A 20,699-nucleotide genomic window follows, 5' to 3' on the forward strand; every position below is an offset into this window, starting at 1 on the left:
AGCAAAGCGTCTGAGCTCAAATTTCGTCAATACCTATAGATGAAGTGGCCCGCAGGCTTAGTCGTGTCATTAACTCATGAACATGCAATCATACAGAAAAACCCATGCCCCAATGTTTCGACAAAGGAAAATACATAAGAAACAAAAACCATAAACCCCTTGGCGCTACCCAATGTCTCCATCTCAACTGGACCAGATGCCCAGGAGCGCGGGAGAAGATTGACATGGAAATACCCGCCAACAATAAACACCTTAAGCAATCTTCTTATTTGGTCCTTTTTTCTAATTCCCCCCCCCCCCCTCCATCTCTCTCTTTCAAGTGGTTATTTCAGATGCAGAGCCACATATTGCAAGTGGGTTTATATTTCCGCATACGTAAAATGAGACCATATCTGTGCTTTACGGATGTGGAGGATATTGGGCAACCCATACTTCTCAGCAACTGTCCGCTGTTTGGAACTAGCGGTGACTCTTTTTCTCTTCATCATGATAACCACCCGTCTTTTGGAGGAGGTTTTTTCTGTGAATGTATCTGTGTCTGTGTCCGTGGCTGTGTCTTTGTCTGCTGCACCTTGTTGGATCCAAAGTCAAGCTTCGGCATGTCGATCTTTGGCGCGTCCTCAACCTTCTTTCGCTGGACGCCGGATTTTATTGGGGATCGGGCATCAGCAGGCGGCCCGTATCTGACGTCCTTGACGTCCCATTTATCCTCCGCTGCCGCAGCCACCCACGTCCTGAGTCCTGTGTGGACACTGCCGTAAAATTTCTCCTTGCATAGTCGCAAGCTGCCCCCCATGCACCGCTCCCATCCAGAGATGCGAAGGTCGGCTCTCAGCTTGTTCCTCTCTTCCGTGGTGAGGGTGCATGCCAGGATGGCATTCATCAGGTCCAAGTGAGACGCGAGATAATTGGTCGCGTCCCACTCCACGCCGCCCACATAAGGGGCAGCGGGTACTGGGGCCTTTTCTTGTGGGAAGTGGCGGCGCATGTATGCATACTGCTGGTCTTCGTTGTTGGTAAGCCGGCCCATGGCTACATCACCTGAGTTGTCTGTCTCCGGCGTTAGCGCGACCATGTTGAGGTGATGAAGGAAGATCCAGAAGACTTCTTTGGTCACGCTGACGACCTCCTTGCACCAAACTCGGTAAGGCCGTTCTTGCCTCATTTCCAAAACGAATGGAAGTGGTCGGTTAGATTCATCCGGTTCTGGATCTCGCAGGTGTCTTAGGATGCTTCTAGCCCTGATAACACGCTCGGCAGTGGAGGCAGACTCGATATACGTATACAAGACAGATGTGATGATATTGCGCGTAGTGAATTCGCTAGGGCCCTTCTTCTCAGGGTCGAAAAGCATGTGTAATAGTTTCGGAAAGAGGTCGGCCTGGACAGAGTGGAGATACTCCATTGCTTTGGCTGTTGTAGAGAGGGCCTTGAGGCATAATAAGTTCTCGTGAAGCAGAGCGTCCTCGTGCTCCTCTCTATGTATTACCGAGTCAGCAGAGGGACAAAAGTAAGAAACCCATTTTATGATATAGCAAGCAGCGAAATGAAGATGGTTTAAGGACAGGGGGAGAAGAAGCTTACCTCCATTCTACCTCCATAATGCGATTTAGCAGCCCGACGATTTCTTTCATTCCTCCTTGCTGGATAAACTCTTCAATCCAGGCGACGGTCTCATTCCGCAGCAGGAGCCTTAGTTTGTGGAGTTTGCCAACTTCCACCTGCTGCGGCTGGCGCACTTTTCTAAAGTACGCAACATAATCAGCCGGGCCTTGCTGGAGTTTGATCTTGGACAACAGGCCGCTACTAGCAGATGAGTTGGCGCTCGAGGTTGGCCTGTTGTCGCTGGCTACGCTGTCGGCCGATTTGTTTCTGAAATGGCGGCCCAGCGTGCTTTCTCCTTTACTGGACTTTTTAGACGACGAACGGTTTTTCGATACCGAACGGTTTTTTGAAGTTGAACGGCCTTTCTCTTTCTCTTGCTCCTTCTCCTTCTTCGCGCGAGAGAAAGTGAAGCTCCGACCGCGGGTTCGCTTCGGCTTTTCCTCCTCGGCATCGGAGACGACGGCTGATGTGGAAGTAGAGGCGACGGCAGCGCCGTTAACGCTACTGCTCATGCTGGTTCGAGGGCGGTTCTGTTTGCGCTCTAGCTTGGCGGCTCGCATTTCGGCCCAGTCTTGTCGAATGAACTCCATCTTAATCGTATCGCTCAAGTTTCGCATCTTGTAGCGCTGGTTTTCTGGAATATTTCGGCGGTCTAAGAGCGCCTCGAGCTGCTTGTTGATGTCCTTTAAGTCCAGTACAGGACCAGCTGCTGAAGGGGAGCCGGCTCGAGGAGTCGACGTCTCCGACTTGGATCGGCCATGGCCGAAGCTAGCAAAGGTGCCAAAGACTTTGCCTCGCTCTCGGATAGACTTACCCTTGAACGAGTCTGACTTGGTCCCGTTGGGCGAATCCGACTTTATAGATGACTTCTTAATGTCTTGCTGCGATCTGGTAGGATACATGAAAGTGCGCGGTCGTTCCTTAGCCATCGAGCGTCTCTCTGAGGACTCCCTAGTACTCCTAGTTGGGCTAGGGGGCGGCAAGGAGTTCATGGATTCATTGTTGGCGAACTGAGCGTAAACGGGCAACGTAGCACTATGCGGCGGCTCAACCGGCGTTCTATTCTCTTTGTCCTTCCCTGACCGTATTTCATCACCATCTGTCACCAGCTTATGCAGGTTCTTAACCGTCTTGGGTCGGCTGAGAAGCCCCGTGAGGCTGGTTCCAGATTTCGCCTTCTTCGGACTCTTAGTTGGAGAGGATTCGCGCGATTTATTCATGCTCAGGAACAAGCTCTTCTTAGTAGGTGAGTCTGAGCGGCTCTCTGGCTCGGGGTCCGGTCGGCGTTCGTCTCGAGATTTACGCGGTGAGGGTCGAGGAGCCGGCTCCTGCTGATTATGCTGAAGCTCGCCGAGGGCCCCGGGATTGTTTCGGGCGAAGTTGCCGACGGGCATGACGTTGGAGAACTGCGCTTCCAGTGGCGAGGCCTTGGGTGGCTGCAGCGCGGCGTCGGTGGAGGATTGATCTCGGCGGTGGATGAACTTTAGGACGGACGGCTTCGCTCGTTGATGCTGGTGCTGAGGATTGCCGAAATTGCTGCTGCTGGGATTATAGATGCCATTGCTGGAGGCCATGGCACGCCTCTGCTCGATACGTCGAGCAGAAACACTCGCCTATTTCCTTTGCGTTTCTCTTTGCTGTTCGTGTATCTATATCGGTTTCCGGTTGCACAGCCGGGCGCTCCTTTTTTGGGGGGGTTGCGAAAGCCACTTGTTGTACAAAGGGACAAGAACGGGAATTCGACGTCTCGGACGGTAACTATACCCGGGCTGGTCTGGAACGCGCAATAACGAAGAAGACGAAGGAAATCACAGAAGGGGGGCCTTGGCGGGCCAAAAGGGACTCGGGGGTTGATAATCAAGAAAGTGATGAAGTTGGCAAAGAACGAAAAGAAAGGGCGCCAAAAGAAAAAGAAGAAAAAGAAAAAAAGATGCCTCAAGTTACAGATGCCAAAGTGACATTGCAGATTGCGGGAAGGGAAGATGTAGAAGAAGCTTCGTCGGCACCCAGGCTTGACCCTTTTCAACCTTGTATTCTGCTCTCTACATGTCTTGCCGGTGTATTGCGTCAAGTGGAGTATCTCTTTTTCTTTTTAGGGGAGCGCTGACAATTTCCAGGGAGGAGGGAGCCCCAAGAAGAAACACGCCCGTGGGTTGCGGTCGGTCGCGCGCCTCTCAACACGACGGGGCTTAGCTGGGGGTTGGTGAGTGGGTGGCGGGCTTTGGTTTGTTGTTGATGTGGGGAGGCGGTTGCCGGGCAACGGGGCATGGGACATGGGGGGGCCGCCGCGCTAAGATGCAAGCATTTTGATGCCAGGGGAAAAACAGGACGGGATGGGATGGCCGGGCCAGAAAAGATGTCATACGGCGCGATGGTGCTGGTGCTAGTGCTACGACTGAGGAACTGACTTTGTGAGCTGTCGCAACCTGCGTATGAGGTGCGGCTGCGAGCTGTGGACGGATACCTACTAGGCCTATGTCATGTACAAAATGCTTGCGAGACTAGGTACTCCTACTTGGGGACTAGGACTACCTATTACTACCTAGGTAGGTAGGTACTAGGTAGCTCTAGCTGATGTACTCTGTATGTAGGGACTTATTATGGAGTAAACAAGCACCACATGGGAACCTTTTTCTTCCTTCTCTCTCGCTCCTCTCTTGTCGCGGAACTGGATCCCTGTCGAGCCGGGCGTGTGGCGTGGCAAGGAAGAATTGGGTGAATCTTGAGTGTGTGAGTGAGTGAGACATGCATTGCCTGACAACGATTTGCCGGTATCTGGGGAACGAAAAAGGGTGTGGGCATGTTTTGGTGGAGGAAGTGATTGGAGGAGGAGGAGGAGGAGGAGGAGTTGGCAAATCGTGAAGGGGGGGTGGGGGGGTTTACTTCATTTATTGAAACTTTTTTTTTTTTTTTTGTTTTCTTTGTTTAATTTCATTTATCTAGGGTTTTGACATGTGGCGTGTGATGATGTGTTTGATAGGATGGCGGTGTGTGGTATGCGTAACGCAGCACTGGCGAGATCTATAGTAGGTAGCAGTTGGTATTACGTGGTAAAGAAAGAAGAGGAAGGAAAAAAAAAAGTAAAGAGGCTGGACTACGAAATACGGGCCTATCGCATCGAAGCCGGAAAGTTCCAGGCCTTGTGAGGGGGAGTTAAAAAAAAAAAAGAGGAAAAGGAGAGAAGAAGGATTAAAAAAGGGAACTGTGACGGCGAGGCTGGAGACAAGTGGCATGGTTGCGTCACACACGTGGCTGGGGATTGTGAAGAGAAAAAAAAAGATGGCGGAGGAGGGGGACCTTGCGGATATTAAAGACGATGAGTTGAGTTGTTATTGGGTGGGATGCAAGAGAACAGGTGAATTGGCCGTGCAGGAGGAACTGAATCGTTGCATGAGATAGACTACGTGGCGAGGTGGCAGGAAAAAAAAAAAGGCGGGCCGTCTAAACGAGTCGATCGTGATGAGATGTCACAGCGCACGGGTATAAGGAGCTGGAGTTGCTTCATTTGTTGACAATGGCACCGTGCGCGCTGTGCTCATATATGGAGCAAGTACATGGGTGCCTTTTATTAATACTATTAACTTTCCTATGGCTTTTGGCTTAACTTGAAGAGAACAAGGCTTTATTAAGTTCTCGTACTATATACATTAGTACGACTGACTTTGTTTACTAAAAGTGATAACACGTTTTATATTTTTAACTATAGCTAATAACTTTTGTATTAATTTTACAGAATTTATGCTTTCAAAACAAACACAAGCATCTTATTATTCTTTTATTGATGCCCCCCCAGCCTTTTTTTTTTTTTTTTTTGTCTGTATGATGAATATCTTTGTACAAAGTGAAGCTGTTTCTGTACTGCAAAGGAGTGCGAGCTTTGTAAGTGGTGCTATATTTAATAGCAACCCGAATAGGAAGGAGGCCCCTTAGAGTAAAGCTGCGATTGCAGACTGCAAGCCAGCGCCTACGATTACCAAGGATCTGAACTATCCGAGGGTTTTTCTTCCTCTATCGTAATATGATTTCTTCAATAACTCACAGGTCAACCAACGGCTGGTAATTCTTATCATCACCGTCACAAATACCACCGTACCACGGCTAGAAATAGCGACGGGAATCACTGTCTCTACAGATGCAGCAGATTCATATGGGTAATGAAGAGTTATTTTACATCATTCAATACTTTGATCATAATATTTTTCTTTATCTCCCCTTAACACGACGACTAGCATTACAATGTGATGATTTCTATCTTGCCCATCTCACTCTATGCAGCTTCTCGGAAGAAATTCTCAATACCACAGGATGTGACCTCTCTTTCCCCTAGTTCGCGCCAGTAAATTATCCATAGTCTATCTTCTCTTGATCACGCTGCCTCTTCTACTCACCAGCGCCAGAGATGCTTTGAGATTCGACAAAGACGCTCAAGACCAATTAAAGCAAAGACGTTTACTTAAGCTTCTACAGATAAACACGGGATACGTCGTGACTTATAGCTCGGCTGGTCTAGGGGAAAAAAAATAGTAGATCAGACCCAAACGCCATATTCAGCTTCTTGCAACGCGACTGGTGCAGGAAAGCATGAATTTGGGGCCAATATTCGCCTATGTGACGCGACTGACCAATCTATAAACGCCAGCCCTCTTGATTATGGCACTGGAAATGGGGCTAGCGTTGTGGAAATTCTCTACTGATTTAATATTAGCAGCGCCGAGGGTGCGGATGGAAGAGATGCCTGCTTACCAGCAACTCGTGTATGCCGAGCCGTCGTCCAATCCTTATATAATAGGATTTTATATTAGTGCATATAAGATTCAATGGTTGTACTCCGTAGTTTAATTATCTTCACGTCATTATGCACGTTGTGTAAAACTGCAATGCCGATATTGCTTGCATAAGGCAGGTCGTCTAAATTGAGATGAGCCGCATCTACTGTCATCTCTCCTCGCTTCTTCTTTTGCGTTGTAGCATTCTGCTCCCAAGTGTCTTGTAAGCTCATTTACTCTTGATAGTGGCTGGGGGCATATCGGCAACTAGAGTAAGCAATCGTCCAACCTGTGAGGATGGATATCTCTCTATCGAGCTAGCCAGCTCCCAGAAGGAAGCATGATCTAAAGACTGTGTAATAATACCGGTTAATAGCTCCTCTCAAATAAGTATTAATCCATCTATGGAAGCGTATAGCACCCCGCTAAAGCTCAAACTCCATGCTAAAATGCTATGAGCTTAGACTTTGATAGCCAGATCAAAACGACCTACACATCAGGGCACGCGGAAGCTGCCTAAAGGCGCTCAGGCCACTAATTTGGGAGTCATTATGATTGTATTTCGGAGCCCGTACCGATAGGGTTAGCCGAATTTGCAAGATTGGTCTTATGCAGAGAGGATGATACCCAGGAAGTACTGCCGGCATTGGAGATGTTTGGCCTCCAACCCAATTCAATCTATGTACGAATGTGGGACCCCTGTTGTCTGCATAGCTCGGGAGATCGACCCCCCCAGTCTAGTTTGGACCCTGGATTCACGCGTAAGAAATCATATACATGATGCATACTGCATGCAAGCAAGAGCCAGAAACTGTAGATGCTAGTCTAATTGTTTCCACGCTCTTTGTAGTATTTCTCCTGATAGCTTGTACAGAAATAGCACAGACAGGACAGGGGTTGTGTGATTCGAAAAATATTTATGAAGCAGCAACACACGTCAAAAATAAAATGCTATATATATATAGGTAATAGTAAATGATACAATACATACATGCAAAGCTAGCTGATAATACAACCAAAGGACGATTTTTTCCATCTCGTCATTCTATCCTCCATCAAAATTATACATGAAAAACTAAAAAAATACAGATATACCAGTCAACCAAATACCGCTGCAGTCTGTAATCTTTGTTTCTCTATTTTTTCTTTTTTTCTTTTCTTTTTCCCCCTCCATTCCATTTGCAACGGAAAGGTTTTTAAAACTGCTTGCCCTTGTATCCCTTGGGGGCCAGGACGACGTTGTACTCCAGATCCAGAGTAGCCTTGTCGTCGCCCTTGAGGGGCTTGAAGTCGATGATGAGGTCATCCTTGACAGCGAAGACGGTGTCAGTGGCCAACCAGGGGTCGTCCTTGGGGTAGAGCTGGGTTGTGCATCCCTTGTATTCGGGGTGGGTGACCTATTCAAGACGGCTGGTTAGCAGTGTTTATCGTTATTGGTGAATTTGCGTTGCATAAAAAAAAAAAAACTCACCATGATGTGAATGTGGGCAGGGCGCATGGGGTGGCGATCCATCAGCGACAGCAGCTTGTACGCAGGACCATCGGTGGGCAGAGAGTAGGCAGTGGGGTGGTAGCAGTAGAACCAGTATTTGCCGTTCTCGTCGGCCTTGAACTTGCCGCGCAGGTTGTTGGGGGTCTGGTTCTCGGGGTCCTGGAAGTCGTATTTGCCGTTGGCGCTGGCCTGCCAGATGTCGAAGACGGCGCCGGGAATGGGCTTGCCGGTCAGCAGGTCGGTGATGGTGCCGTGCATCAGGGCGACGCGGCCCTCGGGGTTGGGGTCCTGGATGATGGAGCCGCCGTTCTCGCGGAAGGGGGCGTTGGGCGACCAGAAGGGGCCCAGGATGGACGATGAGGTGGGATCAATGTCGCCCTCGGCGACGATCTTGTTGGCGATTTCATCAACGAGGCTACAGTGGCGTGTTAGTCAAGGCGGGAGCTGCATGGCATGCAAAGAGGGCGAAAGGCACATACGATTCCAGGCCGAGCACATCAGAGACTCGGTGAGCCTCGTTTCGGGTCTTGGTTGAGATCTGGCCCACGGCGTTGATAAAGTGCACGCCCGTCATCCACTCGTCGACAGTGAGCTCAACCTCGCGGGCAAAGTCGTGCAGGTGGGTTAACAGGGCGCTCATGACCTGGCGGTTGCGGGGAGTCATGTTGGGACCCATGGTCTCAATGACACGGCGGGTGAAGGTAGGGTCGAAGCGGGCCGAAGCACCGTTGGTGGTACCGTTGGTAGCCATTTTTGTGTATGTGTTATGTGTGTTATGTGTGGTGGTGGTGGTGAGAGTGTGTTGTATGTAAATCGAGAAGTGAGACTGAAGCTTTGCCGGTGGTATCTATCCAATGTATAAAAACTACGAGTGCTGTATGAATGCGAGAGGAAGAAAGAGAAGAGGAATAGAGAACTGAGAATGCAATGAAGAATGGAATATGGAAGGAGAATGGAAGACGGAAGACGGTGGGACGTTGAGATATATATAAAAAAACATCACAGCGGCCGTCTTCCACCCACAGGCATTAGGATTTGGCTTGTACATGCATCTATACGCCATCGGGCGGGTAAAGAAACTGCTGTCAGACAGAATAGCCTCGTGGTGAGTGGTCGAGGGGCAAAGTGTGGGGAAAACATGCGATGGGCATGAAGCCACCGGCATATGGGGGATTATTTTTTAGCCACTTGGTGTTGGCGGAAACGAGGCCCGGGAGCTGGAGTCGGGACTGGCTGCGCGGTGCGGTGCTGTGCTGTGATGGTGAGCGGCCCCCCGGGACAGCCGCGCCGAATACAGCGGTTAAGAAGTACCAGTTGGGCGCTTGATACGCTGGCGGGATGCGTTACATACATTAGATACCATGCCCAGCAGCAGTAGCAGCAGTAATAACTGTCAAGTGCCTTGATTTGACTTGATGCCTGGTAATGTAATACAGCAGTAATAATAATCACTGTAACAATAATAGGCATTTGAGAAGCTACATCCAACAATACTGCGCGTCTACGGTACAATCCTTTCCCCGGATGGCCCTCCCGGCGACGCACCCCCCACGGATACAAGCCATAACTACCCGAAAGCGCCTCTTCTCTTCGCCTGCTGCCAATTACCGAGTCTACAAACCGGCCGGGAAGCCCCTCATTTCTTTAGCGCCTGCGGCCCCCCCGCCAGCCCCCAAACCCCACAGCTAGGCGAGCGAGGCGAGCTCATTTTCCTGCTGTGCCCCGCGATTTTTGTCATTTCTAGTGCTCGATTCCGGGTCCAGCAGGCGGCAAGCGGGAAAAAAAAAATCCAACGACAAAATGACGACGGTTTTGCAGCCTGTTTCCCCTGACTTCGCCATTTCTCATATTTTGGGTGCTCCGGATATAGCGGCGCTAATTGAGACACACAGAGAGCGGCACTAGCATCGGGAAGTTTTTAGCACGGCGCGAGAGGCTTGGGGGATGCAAGTTCGACAGGGGATAAAGCAATATCCTCCAAATGGTTGCTATGATGTAGTGTAGATAGTAGTAATACTAGTTAGTAGTACTGTAGTATATCGATTTTACTACTCTAAGCCTTGAATCTTGTCGCGTCGCGAATGAATTGAAAGTTCTCCAATATTCATCTTCTCTCTTTTTTTTTGTTTTGTTTTCCATCGTACGATTCTCTTCTTCACATGACCTTGAACCGGCTCGCAACAACGGTTCGTTCGAAGCTTCTAATTCCTGATACTACCACGATCCCCGTTGGCGCGCGACCTCGGCCCATCCGTCCACAGCAGCAGCTGCGACAGCTATCACGACTCACGAGCAGCGCAATAAGCGGGAAGCCGCACACTCCTTCGAAAATGGGCATTCACCATCTCATGGTCGGCACATGGACGCCGCCCGGCGCCATCTTCACATTCGCCTTTGACGATGAGGCGCTCACGCTCAAGCTTGTTCGGCGCACTGAGATTGCGCACGACGAGCCCATCTCATGGATGACTTTTGATGTAAGTCAGAAAGACTCACGCCAAGCTGATTCAAAAAAGGAACAAGGAGAACAAGAGAGAGAATCTTTAGCTTCTTATGTCACGAGAGAAAAACTAACATTTTTTTTTTCTTGTTACAGCATGAGAAAAAAGCCATCTACGGCGCTGCCATGAAGAAATGGTCCAGCTTCAAGGTCAATTCCCCCACAGACATCGTCCACCAAGTCTCTCACCCAATGCTTCACGACCGTACGTCTCCCCATACCAAACAAGATATACCCCTCCCCCAAAACGCAACGAATCCAAATCTTGACCGTCTCGCTCTCCTACAGCTCAAGCCGCCTCCCCCGAAACAAACACCCGCGCCATCTTCCTCCTCTCCGCCAAAAAGCCCCCCTACGCAGTCTACTGCAACCCCTTCTACAAGCACGCCGGCCACGGCTCCGTCTTCGCCACAGACGCTTCATCAGGCGCCCTGGCGAACAACGTCCAGAACTACGAGTACCAGCCCAACACCGGCATCCACGGCATGGTCTTCGACCCGACCGAGACGTACCTCTACTCGGCCGATCTCACAGCCAACAAGCTCTGGGTCCACAAGAAGAAGCAGCCCGAGTCCCCAGAGCTCGAGCTCGTCGGCTCCGTCGACTGCCCCGACTCGCGCGACCACCCGCGATGGGTCGCCATCCACCCGTCCGGCCAGTATCTCTACGCCCTCATGGAAAAGGGCAACCGCATCTGCGAATATCTCATCGACCCGTCGACTCACATGCCCGTCTTTACGCACCGTCACTTCCCCCTCATCCCACCCGGCATCCCCGATCGCTGGACTCAGTATCGCGCTGACGTGTGCGCTCTCTCTTACTCAGGCAAGTATCTCTTTGCGTCGTCTCGTGCCAACAGCTTCGATCTCACCGGCTACGTTGCCGCGTTCAAGCTGTCTGATGAAGGAGTCATTGAGCGCCAGATCTGCCTGAATCCGACGCCCACGAGCGGCGGACACAGCAATGCCGTGGCACCGAGCGATTGGACCGACGAGTGGGTGGCCATTACGGACGACCAAGAGGGATGGCTGGAGATTTATCGGTGGCAGGATGAATTCTTGGCGCGGGTTGCGAGGGTGCGGGTTCCGGAACCAGGATTTGGCATGAATGCCATTTGGTATGATTAGAGACTGTAAGATGAGAAATGAGGCTATAGAAGAAAACAAGTAATAGAGAGGGATAGAGAAAATCAACAACATGCATCATATTGAGGTAAAGAAAATAAAGGGGATGTTTGCCCCAGAGCCCACGGAGCAGATTCCGTCGCCCTTGAACACGCTAGCATATAAGTAAAGGTGAAATACACGAATTAATTTTGTGGCCTAGCCCACATCATCTTTCTTTTTTGAGGCAGTATTCCACAGTAGCCATTGCACTCCATCGTTCGCTACTTGTTTTCACATCCCCCCCCTATTCCGCACACGTTTGAAGCTGTACTTTATCTCGCCATCGCTATCTGGTTCCATTCTGGTCTTTTCCTAATAGCGGCGTCGTTTCGGTGTGCTCATCTGCGCCCTCTGCTTCGCCGTTGGCCGGCTTCGCAGTCTCGGTTGTGGTTGTAGTCACTACCGTCGTACCTAGGCCTTGCTTAATCTTGAATACACTTCCTCTTGTGCTGCTCAGTGGATTCGCCGCGCGGTTCGCAGGACCGAGCCGGAGTTGCTGTCGCATCTCATCGAGCGAAGCTTTAACAGGCACCGGGTTCTTTCCGATGCGGCCGTCAGGACCTACTGAGTGTTGGCGTTTCATGAACACAGCTGTCTTGGGAGGGCGCTCAAGGTGGCCTGAGTCACTCTTATAGGAGCCGACTTCATGGGTCTGACCTTCCACATTTTTGTGGTTATTAGCCACAATGTCTGGCGTCTTCCTTACCGCTACTCCCGCGCCTGGATTGTCACTGTGCCTACGGTGCACCCGGGGAGCAGGAGTCAGACGTCGGATAGCCTTGTGTACGTCGACGTAGACATCTGATTCGTCGACAATTTCCCTATATGCCTCGCGTTAGTAACAGACAGCATAGCGTGTATGGAAGTTGATTTTATATCTGATAAGGGACCACATATTAGAAATTCCTGCACTCACTCTCCGATAAGCTCCTCAATAACATCCTCCAAGGTAACCACACCAAGAGCACCGTGGTTAGACCCAGGGAATTCAGAGACCAGCACCATGTGGGATTTTCCCTCTTGGAAGAAGTTGATAATATCCAGGCAGCTCGTCTCAGGCCGTGTTTCTACAACAGCCCCCAATTGGACGTCCCTAACCGGGATACGATCTTCGGGATCATACGTAATGAGGGTCTTGACAAGAAGCATTCCCACGAAATCGGTCGGGTTGCCTGCACGGTAGATGGGAATTCTCGAATATCCGGAAGACAGAATTGTATCCATGGTATCCTCATCCAAGATATGGTCTTCCGCAAGCGTAAAAACGTCGTCCATGGGAGTCATAACTTCCGACACGGGCTTGTCCTTGAGATCCAGAACGGCAGTGATGATGGTGACCTCATCTTGGTTCAATCGCTCCGACACTTCGCCAAGAGACTTGTGCAAGGTCACAAGCGTCTTGAGGCCACTCTTTTTGTATACTGTGCCGTGATCCTCTCCGAGAATCCAATCGAGAAGCTTCGCGGTCGGCCAAGCGATCGGACCCAAGAGGTACATGAGAATCAAGACAGGCGTCGACATTGTTCCGCCAATCGGCAGGCCAAATCGCACACACACTGACTGAGGCACGATTTCGCCAAAAATGACTGCATTCGGGATTAGTATGGAAGAAGTGGCGAGACGATACGAGCAAGCAAACAAATGGCCAAGACAGAGGGGCTAAAAGTGCTCACCGATAAGGATTGTGCTGCCTACGACAGCGGCAACACCGCCGCCCAAGAAGCGGTCCAGTACCACGGGGAGCGATTCGTTGACAATGACGTTGGCAAGTAGTAGGGTGACTAGAACCCAATGCTTTCCCCGGTTGAGCAGTCGAAGAACTCGTGCCGCGTTCTTGTGTTGCGGCTCGGTAGGGTCGCCAGATACGACCTGGAGGTAGATGGAGTCTTGGCCCATCAATCTGCTACAGCGTCAGTAACCCGCGTCACGATTGCCACGGTTAGAGTCTAGTCACGTACGCGATCGTCAAGCCGGCAAATGCGCCGCCCAGCAAAACAAGCGTCATCGACGCGACGGCCAGCACCCATATGGGAGTATCCGTGTGCTCCTCATGGCGCTCTTGCGACGACAAAGGCGCCGCCGAAACCGCCGTAAAGCAGAGGCCGAATACTCGCCCCAAGCCCAGCACGGCAGGGCGGAAGCTGGCGAGGCCTCCCGGGGCGCCTCTCCTGTTCATAGCCAGATTTCGACTTGGGTGGCTTCAATCGTGCCGCTACAGGCGTTGGAAGAGGATATAGAATCGGTTCGTCTCTGTCGGGGAGAGAATGGTGGATAAATGGTGTGGCGATGCACGTCCCGTTGCGATAGGAAGACCCGCAGTCCCGGCTAGCTGCTGATGGTCGCTGCCGAAATCTCGACTTGTCCGGATCGTAGGAAGAGCGGCGTTAATGTTGCTGCAGGACGCAACAACGTAAAAGGAAAAAGCTGATGTCTGTCTGGGCCGATGCCGATGGATCTGGGGTTCTGAGCCCTGCGCAGAAAAAGAAAGAAAGTTGGGATTTCGGCTCGAGCTTCGTAAGGCAGGGAAGCTTTCAAGCTCTGTGGACCGCAAGCTAGCGGCTTCAGTGCTACTAGTAGGTACTCTGACTCTGTCCAAGCGCCGTGATGACGACAGTTCCTTGTTCCTGCGCCAAAAAGCGGCCCCACGGCTCGGCAGCTCGGCAGTAGATGCTAAGCATCATCAGGTATAAGACAACCGTAGATATCGGCTTGGATTATCTAGTGTGATCAAGCAATTGAAGCATTGCATCAACAAGGTCACTTTTTAAATTCAATACTATGTTGTATGGTGTCGCGATGACCGGTAAACCAGCAGGCTATTACTTTGTGGTATCCAACGTCTTTCCCTAATAAGTCACACAGAGCGGCCTAGGCCAAATACCAGCTTAATCGATAAGATCGGCTTTCCGTTTTATAGCTGAACCAACACCACATCCAAGACTCCTTCAGACCTGCGTAGCCCCTCCATGACCTCTTCATCCACTGGCCTATCTATGCCCAAAATCATCAATGCCTCGTTTCCTTGCTTCACAGCACCAGAAGCGCCTTGCTTCGAGTCCTCGTCTAGGCTCGCGACCTGCATGAATCTGATGTTGATTCCATGAGATCCCAGCACCATGCCGACGCCTCCAATCTTGCCCGGCTCATCATAGTTGTGCAGAAAAATCATTGTCCCCTCCGGCGTGAAGGTTGCATTGAACCGATCCAGCTTAGAGATGTACAGCCTCTTGTCTGATGCGTACCCTTGAATAACTTGCTCGCCGCTCCCGTCGTCGGCATGCGCCTTGAGTGTCACCAAGTTAGCATATGACAAATCGCCTGGCTGATGCGAGTGCGTCTCGCTTATTATGATGCCCTTTTCTTTGGCAATCATTGTGGCATTGACGATATTAACGTGAGACTCGCTGAACGAGGCAACCAGCCCCTTGACCAGCGCCGCATATAGCGGTTTCGTGTTGGACATTCCTGCCAAGTCGCCATGATATATCAGCTCGAATTTGCGCCCACCAACCAATCCTCCCTTGGCCCTGACGAAATGCTGGGAATAAAGACGCCCCATCTTCTCAACCAGCTGCACAAACGGCTGCACCTTGCGGTATTCCTCGGGCAGAATGATTGGTGCGTTGACAGCGCTGGTAGGAAGGCCGCCTCGTAAGATTTCAAGCACTTGCGTGCATACGTCTATTGAAACGTTCTCCTGTGCCTCGACAGTAGACGCTCCCAGGTGAGGAGTAGCCACTACTTTTGGATGCCTGGCGATCTGGCCAGCGGCCGAGTCTGCCTGGGGAGGTTCTGAGGTGAAGACGTCAATTCCTGCTCCAGCAATCCATCCTTCATCAAGAGCCTTCACTAGTGCGGCTTCATTGTACACTCCGCCACGGGCGACATTGAGCACTCGAGCCGTCTTCTTCATGCTCTTGAACTCCGCTTCACCGACGAGGTCCAGCGTTGTTGCAAGCAAAGGGGTATGGATGGTTAGAAAGTCCACGATGGGAAGAATTTCCTTCAGATCAGACGCCAAGTCAACGCCCGCCTGCCGTGCCATGTCCGGATTGGCATACGGATCGACAGCGACGACTTTCATGCCGAGACCCTTTGCCATCCGTGCAACATTCATGCCAACTTTACCCAGTCCAACGATACCAAGAACTTTTCGTCCCACCTCGATACCAACGAGTTTGCTTCGTTCCCAGCCTCCCTGCTTTAAGCTTCCATCTGCTTTGCCAATGTTTCTAGCAGTAGCGAGAAGCAGAGCTATTGTGTGCTCTGCGGCAGCAAGAATATTTCCAGAGGGCGAATTGACAACAATGATGCCTCGAGAGGTTGCTGTTGGCACATTGATATTATCAACACCAACGCCTGCTCTTGCCACCACGCGAAGTTTCCTTCCAGCAACTAACACCTCCTCTGTTACCTTGGTCTCAGATCGGACAATTAACCCATGATAGCTTGGGATCTGAGCTATGAGCTCAGCGTGGGTTAGGCCTAACTTGACGTCCACGTCAAAGTGCGGCTCCAACATTGCCAGGCCATCTGGCGAAACTTTCTCGGGGATGAGAATACGAGGTCTAACATCACCAATGTTATTGGTGGCACTAACGCTTGTTGCCATTGGAGCCATTTTGCTCTGTGCAATCAGGCTTCGTAAAGATTCAGCTGCCACGCAACAGCAAATATATTTACTTGCAAAGAGAATATCAACTCAGAATGGTATCTCAGTAGAAAGGTAAAGGTATTATGGTAAACAGAATTTGAATTAAACGCTAATAGCTCTTGGAATGGGAAGCGGCCGAGAACGTCTTTTATGACGTTTCGCTGCGCTGGGCGACCCCTCAGTAAGCTTTCGACGGTGGCATTTGATGTTGTGAACGCCAGCCGCCGCCACGCGCGTACAGTCATAAACACAACTAAGAGATAGCCAACGCTCCAATCCCGGTGTCTACGGGCCTGGCGTGGCTTGTATCAAAACGAGCCGTGCGGTGTATCTATCTGCCCATTCAGAGATGCAGGATGCAACCTTACAAGTATGCACGGGTCGACTAATTCGCGGACAATGGACGGTTGGCATAATGTGTAAATATCCAGCCAGACGATCTAATAGGCCAGTCGCCAGTCTACGGTAGCCAAAGGTGACTCTGTTATGTCATGCGATTTGGTATTATCTTTTACACCCCCCCACGAAGGGTAAGGCACACACGCAGAAGCTGATGGCAGGCAACGAATTGACATTGGCGGCTAATGTCCTATGAAATCGCTTGGCAAGCCAACCTTGGATGACCCCAGCCCGAGATGCGGAGACTTAAGCGATCGATCTTGGAGAAGCGGGGGAGGGGCGTTGGCTTCTGGCTAAAGCTCTTCTGGAGTTGCTCTGCAGTGTATATATCCATTGAGCTGTTCTTGGTTCTAGTCTGAAATACGGCCCGTTTGGCAGGGGGTTTCGGTGTATTCATTGTTGCAATGCTAGGGTGATATGGCCTGACTTCTCTCCCTTTCCAGCTTATAAGTGGGATCTTGTCTGATTCAAGGATTCAAAACCCCCACTAGGCGGCCTCTCGTTTTGCAAGTTTTCGAAATATTTCTCGCTGCTTTTGGGGGGTGAGTGATATGTTGTGGTCGGTGTATTAGTTGCTGACGTGCATCATTAGAACGCGGATTTCCACCTTCTCCGACGTTGCACCATACAAGGCTTGAATTTGAAATGACAAACCCGTGAGAGAGACATCTCCCTTGCATTAGGAAGACGCCCAGTTGGTAAGACTTGTGACGAAGCGATGCGCACAAATGAGTGAATTGCTCGCTTGCATATACAAAACCTGTGGGATTGGGCCACAGAGCCAAATGTTCTAAAAAAGATAACCATGCATGGCAATCGCCCTTGCATATGAACACGTATGATTCCGAGTTATCCGCAAACACTGAAATCAAGACACTGTTTCCAAGCAGTTACTCGTCCTCATCATCATCCTCTCTGGCTTCGTCATCGCTATGCACCTCTTCGTCATTCTCGCCATCTTCTTCATCACTCTCTTCATCGTCGAGATTAGGATCAGGCATCACGACGCTATTGAGAAACGTAATCTATCGTACGCCACATTCAGCATGTAAATTCGAAATGGATACACAAAAGAAATGGCATTGATGAGACTTACGAAGCTCGATAGACCCCTCATCGTCTCTTTGATTTTGGCCTGTGCATCGTCACTACTCAGGACATCGTCGTCAATCTTGGTGCCGATAGTGAAGTTTCGAAGCTTTAAAAGCTCTATATCGCGATGCGTGACTTCGTAGCCCTAAATCGCCGAATAAGACAACAAAAATCAGCGAAATCAGTCGCCTTCATAATGCTAGGATAAAAGGGGCGGGGATAGCTCCAGACAATACGACAAAGAAAAAAAAACATACCATGGGCTTCTTCTTGAGCGCATTCTCTTGATTCCGCGCCACAAAAGCCTTCACCACGGCCTCCACCCCATCCTTTTCCTTCACCGTTGGGAAAAACACCTTCTTAAAGTGCGGGTCACTAAATGCCCGTCGCCACCTCCTCGGCCTCTCGTCGATGCTCTGCCGCAGCTTGGCTATATACGCCGCCTCCGGATGCCACAGCCCGCCGCCTATGAAGGTGGCCTTGGGCTCGCAGTGAACGTAGTATACCGCGTAAGGACCCTTTTTGCCTGTACGGGACCAAGCAGCGGAGAAGTGAGCCTGTATTTGAAAAGTAAATTAGATGGGTAAAATGAATTCGACGAGGTGGGTGATTGAATTGCGTACCTTGTACGGCGTCGGATCTTTGCTGAAGCGAATGTCACGGTGAATGCGGAAAATAACGTCCTTGGCGGGCAGCTCGGGGATGGTTTCGTCAACCTCGATGAGTGTCTGTGTGGTTGCCTCGACAAATGACTGCCAGTCTTTTAACGCCCTTCTATACTCTCCATCGTGTGCTGCATTGAGTAGTCAATTAGTAATGGACTTGAGATTAAAGGGCAATGATAGTTTGTTTGCTCACATTTCAGCCATGACCTCTTATTGTTTGCCTTCAAGTCTTTCAGAAACAGCATAGTATTCTTATGCACATAGTGGTCTTCATAGGGAACGCCTCCTGTATCTCGTAGCTTCTCCAACGGGATGATCTCAACCTTTCGTGGCCCATCGTCATCATCGTCATCATCGTCATCATCGTCGTCATCACCGTTGTCTTTATCATCTTCATCTTCATTCGGTGTATGATACTGATCTTCATCAGACTGCTCCTTAGCTTTCTTTGCAGGCCGTCCACGGGATTTCTTCTTTGGCTGCACTTCCGCCTCTTCCTCGAACTGTTCTTCTGCATCAGATTCACTTGCTGCTTTCCTACCCCGCTTTCTGGTCTGAGTTGCTCGCTTCTTGCGGCTAGACACTTGATCTTCACTCTCATCTTCGTTTGAGCTTTCAAAGTATACGCTCTTCAGCTGCGTGCTAGACAAGCGGCCGGAGCGCCGGCGCGTGCCGGCCGACTCTTGGCTGGGGGCTGATCGCTTAGCAGCAGGCATTGCTCAGTAGTTGAAAGGAGTCAAAATCTTGACTTGAAGTTTTCAATGGCCAAGTGAAATTTTGAAGGAAGAAAAAGATAAATCTCAATCTCTCTTTGTCAGCCACTTTGCGGAAAGCTGGCTCGATGTCGTAATCCATTACCGCGACGGCGCGTCTTACGATGCGAACTGGAACCGCGCTATCACGTGATATGTTTTCCAATTTACGGAAGAACTTACAGGACGAGCCGTCGGGGCATCTTTGAAGGTCAAGAGTAATGAAAATTGGCAACTTTTTGCTTCTTTCCGGATTTAGAGCGATTTTAAATGGCATCATTCTGAATATTCTCCAGAAGAGCCTGGTAAATGCCGTTTTGCAGCAATTATGTTGCTAAATCCTGAATACATGTCCCAAAAGCTCCAGATACTCCTACTTGCTTGTCTATCATCACCTACTCACGCCTGCGTTTCCAAAGACATCTCCGTCCGCTCAGGCGTAGAAGCCTTGCAAATCCCTCTCATGGAACGAAACATCTTCTTCAGAAATTTGAGATCCTGCATCTTTGCACTAACCCACTTCTCAGCCAGGGCTTCCACGCTCTCGCCGTCCGGCCCCATCGCCTGAGCAGCAGCGGCACAAATCCTCGCCACACTGTGCATCCTCTCAAACTCCTCCTTTGGTATCGCGTCCATTTCTTCCGGGAGGTAGATTATGTCGACGACCTTGTAGAGCCGCTGTGGGAAGTTCATGTTGAGGACGGGCTCCGACTCGCTGAATTTGATAAGCTTCTTCTTGTAAGCGGTCCAGTTGGCTGGCGGGATGGCTGTGAGCTCTGATGTGAGATAGATGAGCGTGGCTTCGAGACGCTCGCGGCTACTGTTGGCCATGGCTGGGCTGAAGCTGACTCTGGGAGGCTGCTGGTCTTGGAGTTCTTTGAGGCGGCAGATGGCGTTCGTTATTTGAAGCTGCTTGAGTGCCAACTCCTCTGCGGTCACGCCTTGAACCATATCAAAGAGTTTCATAATTAGCTCTTCTTGAGTATCGTTTCCTTGGACTCCTTCAGGCTCGATAGCTTCGAGGCTACCAATTTCTCCATCCTTCGACTGAGCGTTTGGAGTAGTCACCACAGTGTCATCGAGATCCATGGCTTCAGTATTATCGCCGTTGGTCGAGCCTTGCTTCCAACCAATGGTACTAGCTCGGCTAGTCTAGATAAATTGTACAAACTCAGTAAAACTTTTTGAATGACTTCTCCAGTGGAAGACTGGGAGAGGAGAAGAGGAAGAGCTGGACTCACTGGTCGCGATATGGGTCCTTCATCTGGAACTAAAGTCTGGTTATTGCCAGGCAGAGAATCCGCCATAGTAGCTGCTTGAAGAGGTAACGATGAAATTGACGAGTGTATTCGCTTGTTTTTTTTTTCTTGTTTGAGTAGCTTCTTCAGTGGCTAGTAGAACATCTGATGTTGTCCTGTTGATCGACCGAAGGGGGGTGAAGATGCATTCGTAGCTAAAAGAAATCGGTGTGTCAGTAGTCTCAAAGGAAGAAGCTCAGCTAAAAGCCGATTGATGCAAGGTAAGCTTCTTAAATGCATTGGATCGAGCGACCTTCAGACAAATAGATGATATAGAAATGCATCGGGCCGCGAGCCACCTGGCAGCCTC

At 50.3% G+C, this 20,699-nt stretch overlaps 7 protein-coding genes across 7 annotated transcripts; 1 reads left to right on the forward strand and 6 right to left on the reverse strand.

Moving 5' to 3' along the window:
* Nucleotides 1–8: 8 nt before the first annotated feature.
* Nucleotides 9–5,146, reverse strand: TrAFT101_001489 (uncharacterized protein). The gene is made up of 3 exons (XM_066126339.1): nucleotides 4,489–5,146; nucleotides 1,585–4,326; nucleotides 9–1,478 (listed from the first exon to the last, which is right to left on the reverse strand). Exons 2-3 carry the CDS (start codon nucleotides 3,177–3,179, stop codon nucleotides 485–487), a joined length of 2,589 nt encoding a protein of 862 aa, XP_065982440.1. The 5' UTR covers nucleotides 3,180–4,326; nucleotides 4,489–5,146; the 3' UTR covers nucleotides 9–484.
* A 2,161-nt stretch (nucleotides 5,147–7,307) lies between these two features.
* Nucleotides 7,308–8,894, reverse strand: TrAFT101_001490 (uncharacterized protein). The gene is made up of 3 exons (XM_024902377.2): nucleotides 8,343–8,894; nucleotides 7,843–8,278; nucleotides 7,308–7,768 (listed from the first exon to the last, which is right to left on the reverse strand). Exons 1-3 carry the CDS (start codon nucleotides 8,612–8,614, stop codon nucleotides 7,568–7,570), a joined length of 909 nt encoding a protein of 302 aa, XP_024762592.1. The 5' UTR covers nucleotides 8,615–8,894; the 3' UTR covers nucleotides 7,308–7,567.
* Nucleotides 8,895–9,998: 1,104 nt separating this feature from the next.
* On the forward strand, nucleotides 9,999–11,565 carry TrAFT101_001491 (uncharacterized protein). The gene is made up of 3 exons (XM_024909572.2): nucleotides 9,999–10,340; nucleotides 10,460–10,568; nucleotides 10,652–11,565. Exons 1-3 carry the CDS (start codon nucleotides 10,023–10,025, stop codon nucleotides 11,488–11,490), a joined length of 1,266 nt encoding a protein of 421 aa, XP_024762593.2. The 5' UTR covers nucleotides 9,999–10,022; the 3' UTR covers nucleotides 11,491–11,565.
* Nucleotides 11,566–11,815: 250 nt separating this feature from the next.
* On the reverse strand, nucleotides 11,816–13,705 carry TrAFT101_001492 (uncharacterized protein; the record flags this gene model as incomplete). The annotated part of the gene is made up of 5 exons (XM_066126340.1): nucleotides 11,816–12,090; nucleotides 12,187–12,350; nucleotides 12,446–13,115; nucleotides 13,203–13,429; nucleotides 13,488–13,705. The coding sequence occupies 5 exons, from the start codon at nucleotides 13,703–13,705 to the stop codon at nucleotides 11,816–11,818; spliced, it is 1,554 nt and encodes a 517-aa protein (XP_065982441.1).
* Nucleotides 13,706–14,440: 735 nt separating this feature from the next.
* Nucleotides 14,441–16,150, reverse strand: TrAFT101_001493 (uncharacterized protein; the record flags this gene model as incomplete). The annotated part of the gene is made up of 1 exon (XM_024899728.2): nucleotides 14,441–16,150. One exon carries the CDS (start codon nucleotides 16,148–16,150, stop codon nucleotides 14,441–14,443), a length of 1,710 nt encoding a protein of 569 aa, XP_024762596.1.
* Nucleotides 16,151–17,472: 1,322 nt separating this feature from the next.
* TrAFT101_001494 (uncharacterized protein) lies at nucleotides 17,473–19,055 on the reverse strand (the record flags this gene model as incomplete). The annotated part of the gene is made up of 5 exons (XM_024899538.2): nucleotides 17,473–17,607; nucleotides 17,679–17,819; nucleotides 17,932–18,231; nucleotides 18,298–18,467; nucleotides 18,533–19,055. 5 exons carry the CDS (start codon nucleotides 19,053–19,055, stop codon nucleotides 17,473–17,475), a joined length of 1,269 nt encoding a protein of 422 aa, XP_024762597.2.
* A 435-nt stretch (nucleotides 19,056–19,490) lies between these two features.
* Nucleotides 19,491–20,398, reverse strand: TrAFT101_001495 (uncharacterized protein; the record flags this gene model as incomplete). The annotated part of the gene is made up of 2 exons (XM_024909574.2): nucleotides 19,491–20,243; nucleotides 20,333–20,398. 2 exons carry the CDS (start codon nucleotides 20,396–20,398, stop codon nucleotides 19,491–19,493), a joined length of 819 nt encoding a protein of 272 aa, XP_024762599.1.
* Nucleotides 20,399–20,699: the final 301 nt, after the last annotated feature.

The sequence above is a fragment of the Trichoderma asperellum genome, chromosome 1 (genome assembly GCF_020647865.1).
Source record: "Trichoderma asperellum chromosome 1, complete sequence".
NCBI classification, from domain to species: Eukaryota; Fungi; Ascomycota; class Sordariomycetes; order Hypocreales; family Hypocreaceae; genus Trichoderma; species Trichoderma asperellum.